Raw genomic sequence first — 12,303 nt, 5'->3', positions numbered from 1 at the left:
AGAATACAAGTAAATACATTGTATACTTTTTCCTCTCCTTCAGGTGATGATAACAGTGCCTTTTCCTCTTGTTCTGGTGTAGGTTCAGCATCTCCAGAAATCAGCTTTCCAAAAACCTGAGGAAGAAGACAGGCTCGTGAGAAGGATTACTTCTGTGAAAGCTACAGGTCTGGAGTCAGTATTGTGACTTAACCGGTAAAGCTGCTGCCCCGTCCCCATGAGCACTAGATGGAGTCCTGGACGTTCTATTTCCAGATTGGCTCCCTGCTAATATGCCTCAGAAAGCTGCAGATGATGGCACAAGTCTTGAGATTCTGCAAGCACATTAAAGACTCTGATGAAGCTCGTGGCTCTGGCTTTGGCATGGCCTGGCCTGGCCTAGACCCACCTGTTGAGGCTATTTGAGGAGTAACTAGAAGATGAAAGATCGGTTTTCTCCCTCATTTTCTGTAACTCTAACTTTCAAATACATAAATAAATCTACTTTTTTTATAAAAAGAATGCTGCAGGACTCAAGAACTGATTGCATAAGAATTAAGTTATTCCTGCTATATACACCACTAATTTTCTGGATTATGAAAGCAACATGAAACCATACGTATTTAGAGGTAGGAGAAACGAAAATGATCACAGCTGGAGTCATGAGTCTCTAACACATTTTACAAAATACTTTAACTTCGTGAAATGTGTATGTCAATGTGAGCCATGCTAGGACAGGTTGTCAGGACACTCACTTGAGAGGTGATGAGTCTGAATACTCGGAGTGTCTCTGCTTCACAGTTCCTCTGCTGGGCCACGCTGGCTGAAATCTGGCCCGCAATCTTTGTGCTCTCCCCATCCTTCCAGCCCAGGACTTTAACTTGCCGAACTCTTAATGTATTTTCTGGGCCCTTTAATTCAATTTTGATGATGTGATTATCACCTCCTGGAAGTTCACTTGTTACCCAACCAATATGCCTGGAATCCAGATCAATCTGGTTGAACAGAAAAGGGACAGGAAGCTGATACAGCTGTGTCACTTTTATCACGGTCATAAACTTAGTATTAATAACAGCAAGCTCAAATAACTGTACAGAGTGAAGTTTACTAGGTTATATCACACTGATTCATCTTATTTAAATCTTGCACAGATAAGTATTATTACTTATAGTAGCTATTATACAGATTAAGAAATTGAGGTTAATGCCAGTTAATGAATCCTCAGTGAATCATGATGAAAATTCATATCCACATTTGATTACCCATGGCTTCCAGGACAAGTTTAATGAGTGACAACATTACAATTATTACAAACCTTACACCTACTATGTTTCAAATAAAAAATCAGCAATGGTGGTCCTGTTTTGTGAAGTCATGAGTTAAAGTTCCACTTACAGATATGTATTTGCAATGTGTAATTACATAATATGCTTTAGTTTTGAATAAAAATTACATTGTATGTAATTTCACACTTGCAGTTTCATACTGACATTCACTTGGAATGTAACTTTTTTCAAGGATTGCGTGTCAATACCCTGTGAAAAGGCTTTTGACATTATTTCATTGATAAAAGGAAAACTGCCCCTATGGCATTTGGTAAACTAGAAACGATCTGGGGAAACACACTTACGCACCACATATTGTTTAGAAATTCAGGTTGAAATTATTGTAACTAATAATGTCAATTTTCTAAAAGGGGTATTAAGTATAAGCAATTACTATTTCACCAAACAGAATTATTTTCTCAAAATCTTTAACAAATCTTATTTTTCCTCTTTTCACATTAATGACTTTTTAAAAATTAATTGTATTGCATTATGTGACACAGTGTTATAGGCACTGGGATTCCCCTCTCCCCTCCCTGAACCATCTCTCCATGGTGGATTTCTCCACCTTGTTGCATTACCACAGTTTAAATTCAGTTGAGGTTCTTTCATTGGAAGTAATTACCAAGTATAAAGTCCAGCATCTTATTATCCTAGTGAGTTCAACAATTTCTTGGTGAGACCATCTCTGGTCTGAAGGTAAAGCCAGCAAAGTATCATCCCAATCAATTAAATCTTTAACAAATCTTATTATTTTTATAATCTAATTCACTTTTCAAAGTAATTTGGAAAACTGGTCAACTTTTGTGGGATGAAGTGGTTACTGAAGGCCAGCTTTGATTGTGTCACTCTAGTACAAACTTAGATAACAGTTAACTTGTTGCTAGAGTTGGATTTCGGATTTACTTGCAGCGTAGCTATGGCTGCAATGCTGTAAAAGAGGTTTTTCAGACTAGGACACAGCCTATTTTAACCGGAAGTGTAGGTGAACTAAGGTGTTGTGAATTTGATCTGTGATGAATTTTAAAGCCACCCCAAGTCTCTGTGTGAAGAGGAGGGTGGAAGAGTGTACGCACAATATAATAGCTCATTACTAGAGAAAGACAGTTGCAGCTAGAATGTCTAGCACAGGGATGGTAGCTACTGTTCCTACACGTGGAGCATTTGCTAGTTTAGTGCTTTGCAATGGATTATTCATACCAGTACTTTGGTAATGTGCCAACAGAGGCTGAGAGGATTCTTCTTTCGAGGTAACAAGTCATTTAATGACAAAATTTCAATTACCTGCTTTATTCTGCACAAATCTTCAACTGCTTTGCCAGTTAAGAAGGTCATTGAGGTAACTTTGTTCTAAAACAGACAATTCAAAATAGTTATGATGCCATACTCCTGCTTCAGAACTTTAGATTTCTTACAACCTTCCAATCCACAGCAACTCTTCATAGTCATTCCTAATTGACTCCACAATTTTTGTCCAATTAACCACAATTCCTAAAATTGTAGTCTTTCCCCATTCTTGTAAACCGCATTGTAAGTATAAAATTTCAACCTTTCTCCAGCTGCTCCATTACAGTTTCATACTCCCTCTCTTAAAGCCTCGACATTCAATTCTCTGTTTTCATAAAGCCTTTTAATCATTTGGCCTACCACTCACACAGCCCTCTTGTTGCTATATTCCCATGACTTTAAAAAGGAAAAAGAAAGCAGGGTGACTTAAAGAAATATTTTTGAGTGTCACAATATACCCAGGCTACTTTATATATCTAGAAAAAAGATATGAAATCATCCTCAAGTTGCTTGCCAAACTAGAGAGAGCAACATAAATGGAAATCGTAAGTATTAACCAGAAGCTCAACACCTTCTCAAAAGCTGGAAAAAAAAAGTTGTGTTGGTAGTTAAGGCAGAAATTTTAGTGTTGAATAAGTTTCATGAGAAGCACCTCAGTCAATTGACTAACCTATTCCTGAAAACACTTATTCAATGAGTATTACAGGCTGATGAAAATGTCATGTGTAAGGTACTATATGAGGCACACTGAGAAATAGTAAAACAGGCTTGAGGAGGACCTACACAGACTCCTGAAAGGAAATAACAGCTTACATACTTTCTTAAAATGAATGCTGTGAAGATAATCTCTAAGTCAAAAATGTTCAGTTGAATCTAGTCACTGTTCTGGGGGAAAATATGTCCTGGCTTAAAAGGCACCACAAATTAAATATAACTTGGATCTCAGCAGTGAGTCCTAAAATGTTTTGGATGACTAGACTTCAATTTCTGGTATTTGTACCAACTGAAATTCTTGAGGCAGAAGAGCCATGAGGTTTTAATATTAGAATAACTATATCCCTTTATCTTATCAAATCCAAGGGAAGAATTCAATCTGCACCAATGGACAGGAGTTAGAGATTCCTGTAGACAACAAGCAGGGCTCGAACTGCAAACCAGATTCTCCTTGTTTACTACCTTTTATCAAAAAGCACTGAATTTAGTTGAAATACTTAGACTGAGGCTATGGAGCATACAAATCATGAAAGTAGTTGGTCCAGCAACTACTTTCTCCCAGGAGAAATGGGAGTCAGAAAGTTCAAGCTAATAACAAAACAGGTCAATGTATCAGCAGAGTCATACAAAAAGGAACCTTGCAAAGGGGACAGAAAATTTATAGCAGAGTTATGCCAGAGGGGATTTCTTTCCTGTGTTTAAGAGACTGGGGGAGAGTTTCAGCGTAAGTTTCCAACCCAGGAATAGGCTGAAGGAAAGCTACAGACGTAGAAATCATGAAGTCATTGCATTTTGCTTAGCGTAGATTGTCTTTTTTTTTTTCCTTCTATGTTTTTCTTTCTTTTCCTTCCTTGGTCTATCCCTTCCTGCCTCTCCCTCCCTCAGTTCCTCCCTTCCTTCCTATTGGTATTATACAATGGCCCCATCGGTGATCAATGTTTTTCTAAGCTCAGAAAAAAGCACATGTGACATCACTAATCATCAAAGAAACACAAATCAAAACCACAAGTGATAACCTTATCCCTGTCAGAGTGGCAAAAATCCCAAGCAGAAAAGAGTAACAAATATTGATGTGAGCATGTGGAGAAAGGGGAACATTTGTATACTGTTGGTGGAAATGTAAATTAGTGTAGCCACTATGGAAAGTGGTATTGAAATATCTTAAGAAAAACTAAAAAGAGACATGCCACATGATCCAGCAATCCCACTACCAAAAGGGATGAGCATATTGTATCAAAGACATACCTCTAACAGCATGTTTACAGCAAAACTGTTCACAGTAGCCAAAATATGTAATCAGCAAAGGCATATATCAGATGAACAAAGAAAACGTCATATATATACACAATGAAATAGTACATAGCATAATATATATAAAATAGTATATAATATAAAAAATAATGGCATTCTCCCATTTGCAGGAAAACAGATGCAACTAGAGGATATCAGGCTAAGTGCAATAAGAGAAATCCAGAAACAAAACTACTACACATTCTCTATTTTGCATGGCAACTAACATTTATAAAAAGAAATGTTTGATGTGTGTATTTATATTGTTGAAAATATAGCTTTATGAAAAAATTTTCTAACAAAATAAAGAAATGAGAGGATATGATTCCTAAAGGCCTGAAAACTGACTGAGCCATACATTAGCTTTCTGTTCTTACCCCAAGGTCTCTGGAATTGTCCACGTGAACAGACACATAGCGGGCATTGATTCCTTTTACACAGTTTATGGTGATATTTTTAGTTTTGTTTTTGTCTTCATCTCCTGACTCCCAAAAGGTTTCTGTGGATCCATCTGTCAAACTGCCAATCATGGCAGGTCGGCTTGAAGTTTTTATGTCAACAATGCTGGTTAAGTCCTTTAAACACATTACTATGCATAATTCCTGTAAGAAACAAAAGAATATATATTTATCCATACCTAAACAGACACCTTCCATGACATCAGAGCCAAAAATAGGAATCAATGTGTTAATGAGTAAGTTAACCATTCCTCTGTGATACACGATTAACAAATAACGGAACAAAAAATCAGACAGTCAAAAGGCTGACCTGACTCATAGCTTCAAAGCCAGACTGTATGCTGATGCTGAAGCTCTCCTCACTGTCCCCATCATCTGATTTTGACAAAATGTTGTTGATGTGATGGAAGACATTGCTCTGGTGGAGGAACTGATGATCAGATTGCTTGAACTTGAGGCTCCAGCATCTAGGAAGGTGATACATAAGCAGTGTATGACAAGGTTTCCAGAAAATTTTAAGGGATTCTTCAGTAACAGTCTACTATATAGTTCATATTTCCAGACAATGTTTTAGTAAAAAATAAACATTTCAAAACCTTGGGTACAAAACTGGTACTGTTTGATCTGTTTTTTAGGAATAAAGACAGTTTCTTCAGAACAAGGTAAGTTTTAAAATTTATACATTTTAAATATATGAAAATCAATGCTACAAAATCAACTCAATTTATGAATCTGGAAATTTCATACTTATTCATTAGGGTGTGATGCATCTTACACTTTAAAAATATCAACAGGGACAAAAAAAACTTGCTTCTATTGGTCTTATTCATCAGGAATGTGTTAAGCCCAACTACTTCATCAATCTAAATATTCCATAAATAAATGGGAGATATATAACATAAGGACTCTTTGTCCTTATTTAGAGAGGTTTTTTGGTAATTCAGTACTTTTTATTCTACCCAAAATCTTTCACCCGGTGTATCTGCTACACTTCAATACCAATTTACCTCAGGGCCATTTGCTGCAATGAGCTGCCACTGGGGAGAGACATCATGAGATCGGAGATAGTCTGAAGTAGACGATGGAATGTATGCGGTAGGGGATGAGCGGCTTCACCTGCAATCACTATATCTGACAGCGGATGTTCACAGACTCTAGTATCTTTCTCCTGAGACAGACAAGGAAAGCAAACTTTTCAGATTCTGTGCTGGAAGAAAACTTCCCTCACAAAAACTGTATGTATATTTAAAAAAAATTATGTAGGGGCTAGAATTGTGGCACAGGGTGTTAAGATGATGTTTGTGATGCCAGCATTTCATATCAGTCTGCTTGTTAAAGTTCTGGCTACTCGACCCCTGATTTAGCTTCCTGGTAACATGAACCTGGGAGGTTATAGAGGATGGGTCATGTATTTGAGCCCCTGCCACCCATGTGGGAGATCAGGATGGTGTTCCTAGTTCCTGCCTTCAGTTATGGTGGCTGTTTGGGGAGTAAACCATTATAAGGAAAGCTGGTCTATCTCTCTGTCTCTTTTTCTATTGTTCTTCCTTTCAAATATAAAAATAAACCATTAAATAAGTAAAAGCTTTATATTATAAATTTACAAAAAATAAATAGCAAGACTAACCTATATACAATACACAAAGATTAATTAGCTATGTTTACCTTATTTTTTAAGGAAAAGGGGATAGTGACAAATCCATCAGCAAATAAAATAAATACAATAAATGGTATCAATTCTGGTGTTCTCATAAATCCATTACTAGAATGAATCCATGTGTATATGCATTCAGGTATACTTCTTAGGCTTATGGACCACAGCTCTGAAAGTCAAACTGGGGTTGATCCTCCACAAACTGTTATTATATATGAACTAAAATTTATGATGGAAAACTAAAAGAACACTACAAATTTTTAGAGAGGGGAGACTTCTTGGCATCAAGAAACTGACAAAAAATTAACTGGTTAACTGAAACTGGAGCTTCACAGAAAACAAAGCAGGTATGTGTTAAAACAAGGCTCATAAAAGGCACACAACTACAAGAGCTAAGCAAGTCATGCAGTCAAGGGGGAGGAGGTAGGAACACACACACACACAGGCGCGCGCGCGTGTGTGCAGAGGATGTGGCACCACTGTGGAAGTGGAGCCAAAGATGGCAGTGATTTCCAGGCCAGTTGACCAATGCAGGAGTTCTGGCCCAAGTGGATCCAATCTCTAACACATGCAGTTCTTACATTCAGGTATCCTTCTAAGACAGAAATTCAAGGCAAATTTATCAGCTAATTTGTGCAGCAGAAATAAGATATTTCCACTTAGATACAAAGTATAGGTAAAAAAATAACTGAAGGCTGTAACTGATTTATAAACTCTCAGAGGTTTTATGCAGAAAATAGTGGTTGGTCAGTTAGGAAAAAATTACCACTAAAAGACAGAAGCTGTTTCAACTACTCCAGTCTATGTAACCACAACAATGCCTTTCTTTCCATTAAAAAGTTCCCAATCACATGATTGACCTTGTTAGAACTCAAACCCACATTTCAGTCTTTGTGCTGCTGCCTTTCTTGAGGGAATCTTGTACGTATCATCACCAAAACCTAGTCTGCAGTATGTACTTCCAAGGGTATTTCAAGTTTGTGGGAATTGAAATAAAGTAAGTTTAGTTCGACACAAAATGTTTGAAATTCATGTTTAATATTTTTTTTATAACCCACATTTTTGGAGATTTTTGAATATCACTTATATTAATAGATTTAAAAATATTTTTATATTAAACTTATCTTTTCATTTAATTTCTTATAAACTTTTCAAAGTACTCTCATGTAGGAACCTAGCTTTCTTCACCCGATCTGAAGAAATTGCTTCTCCTTTTTTGGTTCAAATAGTATGTAAAATTTATATCACAGGTTACTGATCTCAGAGACTGATAATAGTCATTTTAATTATGTCCAGTAATTTTGTACATGAAATAAATTTTAAAGTATCTAAGACTTGCCCAACTGAAGTATATCTGCTTAGGCATAAAGCATCTATTTCATAGATGTAGGTTTCATGTTGGGTTTCTCATTTCAGATGGGAGTTTTATATCATAGCAAAATACGGATTTTTTTTTGAGCAGGGAATTTATATCATAGTAAAACACAGAAAAGGTATATAAGAATATCATAAAAACAAATCTCCCTGTCCCGATAGCCACTTAGGTACCCCACTGACAATTTAATTAAATTTATTTTATTTATTTAATGGTGATTACAGTGTTGACCAGGGTGGGAAAGATCAATAATCAGGGGAAAGTGCGTAAAATCATTGTTCCTTAATTCTCCAATTCTTCTTGTCTCTGTGGGAGGCAGAGAGAAAAATGGGGAAGCCACACCTACCCTACAAAATGACCCATTACCCAGGGACGGGGAACCACCACCCAAATCAACCCAGAATCCTACTCTAGTGCATGTTCTGAGGGTTCTAATCAAATGATTTAAATAGTTCTGAAATGCTGTTGATTTCGCCAATCCCAAGGTGAAGCAACCCTCCCGATGTCCACTGGCTGCCACAGTCAACTTAAAGCCTTCATTCACGGCAATTTCTACTACACTATCCCAGATTCTAAACATGCTGAGGAGAACTTACTTATTAGACATGTAACATACACTATCTATCTGAATCGTGTTCTGGGGAATGAAATACCAGTTTATTTCATTAGTTCATTTTAGAATAATTGTTTAGGTGTCTTCAATTTCCTTTGCAAAATCAACTTGTATGTATCGATTATTTCACTCACACAAACCTGACAGATATTCATAAAAGTGGCATAATCTATTTGTAGATTTTTTGCTACAAATAGAACTTTCACAAAATACAGAAAGCTAATTCTTTACCCAGAGTACTGAAACGCTATCCTTGCTTTCATGTTTGACAATATGTGAATATCTCTATGCATATTACTATACTATCTGCATGCATACTATTTAACTTCTATGAAAATAAGAAAAACTAAAACTTACTTGCTCTGCATTTTCTTTGCTTGTTTTATTTTCTTCCTCCTCTTCCTCCTCCGGCTCCACTGGAGCAGGAGTCAGTGATGCCACAAAATGCCACAGAATATCATGGAGAGAAGTTGTTTGGATGACATTACACAGAAGCCAGTTGAAAGCCTAAATAAATGATTATTAAGTGAATCAAATTAGCAAAATATCCATGACTTAAAAAAAAATAGACATTTTCTCACTTAGAAATGGGCTGAAACACTTGAACCAAGTGTTTCAAGGAAATATACTAGAAGATCTAAAAATTCGTTGAACTGGACATGTCCAGTATTGCTGTTTTTAACAACAAAAGAGCACACACAGCTCCAAATTCCATTTGAAACCATTTTTTTGGTTTTTTTTGCTTAATTTACTTGAGAAATTTTTTCAACTTGCATTTAGGTTTAACAAGGACTGTTTCTCAAGTTTTACATCTACAGGTATCTATATCATTTACTTCACTGCATTTCATTCATTCTCATCAATGAAGTTACTTATCAAATTCATAATAAAAAGGACTTACTGTATAAAGGTTTGTGATATACAGCAATCCTAATATTTTTAAAGATTTGAAGTATAGGTAAGTTATTTTGGATACATTTATAATTGAAGAGCTATGTCTTTTCATTTAACGCAATTTATGTTTTGTACAAAAGTGGCATCTTTAAATGCTTATAGAATCAATACAACTTACATGATCAATGACATAGTAATTCCATTAATGTATTCATACCTCCATTGCAAAAACTCGACAAGCAGATTTCCTTAATGCTTGTTTCATTGCTATTTCAAGACCTTCTAGATCATGATGCTGTATAACAAAAGCTAAAACTGGCCACTGGAAATTTCGTTCTCCTTTAGAAAGAGAGCTGTGGGCTGAGATTAGCCGGGAAAGCTCAGGAGATGGATGTCTCAAGAGGGAAGAACCAACTTCTAATTAAAAAAAAAAGAAAATTAATGTTATCAGGTACTGCTTGTGATTATGAAGATAGCAAAGATTAGCTTATTCACTTTAGAGTACTCCTCTTTTTTCTTTGCAAATGTCATAAATCACAGCAATTCAAATTTTCATCGAGGAAGAAATTAGGTATAAGATTAAGTATCTTATTTTTCTACAGTCATAGAACTATCACATTATAGAGGTCAGTTTCAATTCAGAGTTAACACTTTTTAAAAGGCTCTAAAACCTTTAGATTTATACTATCCTAAGTGGACCCCAAATCTCATTGTTATCGTATTCTAAATAAGAGATACTACTATAAGAGGTCAAAAACATTTGATGAATGAAAGTATATAAATCACAGGGTGATGCTTAATATTTTTCTTTAAGTTCTTTGATCGTCAACCTAATCTCCTCATGATCTATGGGCCAAGTGAAACTTTAGTATGTGGTCTATAAAATGACCATCCTCATCATGTTATTTTAAATTTTTCATTATTCCTGCAGCTAACCCCCCAACCCAGTCAGGGCTTGTTGATAATAACTGGCCCAGATCATATTACTTTTATACTGATTAAGTGCTTCTTCTATCCTCATTTTAATAATTATTCAGGTGCTGTGTGCTTCAAGCATTACATGGTCTATTGTGAGTGTGTAAGTCACCGGCACTGCAAGTTCACTGAAACTTACTGGCTGAAATAATGGTAGCAACATACAGCACTGATACCTAACAAGTAAAATTTAAAGGCCAATTTATTCTGGAACAAGCGCCAGCTCTTTCACCGGAAGCAAAATTTAGAATGGTACATTTATGGCTGTGTAACAGAGAAGAAATGTCTATCAAGAATTAAAAATCAATGCATTCCTTTTTCTTCCAAAGTTAATTTGGAAAAACATCTGCAAATAAAACCTCTTTTTAATTTGTAGCAGTAGGATCTGTCTACTTACCCGTGTCTCCGCTGTTAACTCGCCTCCTAGGAATGGCTTTAACTCGCGCAGGTAAGATGGAATGCTGTTTATCATATTCAGAAGCAACAACTGAGTAGGACCTTTGGAATACAGTTCTCTTTGCAAGATCAGTGTCAGTTATGGGACTAGTTTCCAAACTGCAGACAGAACAAGATTAACAGCTGAAAACTTGGGGAAAAAGACTTAAGTGTCATCATACCTACTTTATAACAGAGTGGTCAAATATGAGAATGTATATGTCATGTTGAGAAACAAACTCAAGTCAGCTTGACAAGCTCTTTCAAAATCAGAAAATGCAGCAACATTTCGATTCATTTCAGAACTACATTTGAGCTGTGGTTTAAAACAGTTATGTTAACTTCTAGAATCAAAAGCACTGAGGTGAATTCACATGTCTGGAAGTACAATTGTAAGTACCCCAAAGAGAGAGGAAATGGATATGCAGATCCTAAAACTGAATAAAACAGAAAGCTCGTTTTTCTTGTGGTACTCGAATGTATTAATAGGTTTCACATTCTTGGAAAGTACTGCCCTGAGCCCTGTTCAGAGCATGGCTAAATCAAAGTGCAACAAGAGGTGACAAATCAAGTTCTGAAATCAATTTAATAGTAGGCTCACATTCTATTACACAACTTAGTGATTTTCATCTAAGTATAACTCAGTACAGAAACATCAATGAATGCACCTTTCCGAAAGAGAAATATGAATCGTTTGCCTCTAAGGAAAATTTATAAACCAATCCTTTCATGTGTTTTGTGCTAACTCATTCCAATTCCAAACTGAAACATTTTGCTCATCTTGCGTACTGCAGGCCCTTCTACTACCTTTCCACCATTCACAGCCAGGTATGAAATCCTATCGCCCTCGGTAAGATCTCAATCATTTCCTAATAAGTAGCAAACTAACAGATTGCATTCTTTACTCACCATCTCTTTTAGCTTATGCAAATTCTTAACAGATTAAATGCTCACAAATAAATGTACCTGGGTGTCAGTTTGGGCTGTTTGGATCCAGAACTACTAGAATGTAAAGGTATAGTAAATAAATTCACTTCACACATGGTGTTACTATAAGACAGATATTTGTTCTGCTTTCAAAAGATTTCTACCAAATTAAAAAATGCCTTGTTCTTATAAATGTGATAATGGTTGTGAAAAAATGCAAGCAACATAAGAAAACTCAATGCAGGAAGAAAAGACATCTGTTAACTCAACCCAGGCTACCATGGGCTGGATGATTCCCTCTGGTCGGTAGAGTTGCAGGGTCTAGGGTACTGTGGGTGTACCAGCATTCATGGCTTCTCCTCAGTAAGAAAGCAGCT

General features: G+C 36.1%; 1 protein-coding gene across 2 annotated transcripts in view; it reads right to left on the bottom strand.

Moving 5' to 3' along the window:
* Positions 1–12,303, bottom strand: part of MYCBP2 (MYC binding protein 2) — a 208,949-nt gene that overhangs the window by 23,686 nt on the left and 172,960 nt on the right. Inside the window, exons 60-68 of one of the 2 annotated variants that reach the window (XM_040991268.1) lie at positions 10,962–11,119; positions 9,807–10,006; positions 9,053–9,202; positions 6,061–6,221; positions 5,364–5,520; positions 4,973–5,197; positions 2,589–2,654; positions 735–974; positions 18–116 (exon numbers count right to left, since the gene is read on the bottom strand). In XM_040991268.1, coding sequence (XP_040847202.1) covers positions 18–116; positions 735–974; positions 2,589–2,654; positions 4,973–5,197; positions 5,364–5,520; positions 6,061–6,221; positions 9,053–9,202; positions 9,807–10,006; positions 10,962–11,119 — 1,456 coding nt within the window. The remainder of the gene's footprint in view (positions 1–17; positions 117–734; positions 975–2,588; positions 2,655–4,972; positions 5,198–5,363; positions 5,521–6,060; positions 6,222–9,052; positions 9,203–9,806; positions 10,007–10,961; positions 11,120–12,303) is intronic. The other variant, XM_040991267.1, reaches the window with a different exon arrangement.

This window comes from Ochotona curzoniae, unplaced genomic scaffold, assembly GCF_017591425.1.
Source record: "Ochotona curzoniae isolate NIBS_2020 unplaced genomic scaffold, NIBS_Ocur_1.0 contig_64, whole genome shotgun sequence".
NCBI lineage: Eukaryota > Metazoa > Chordata > Mammalia > Lagomorpha > Ochotonidae > Ochotona > Ochotona curzoniae.
Note: the sequence above shows the minus strand (reverse complement) of the source record. Positions and strands in the feature narration are given on the sequence as shown.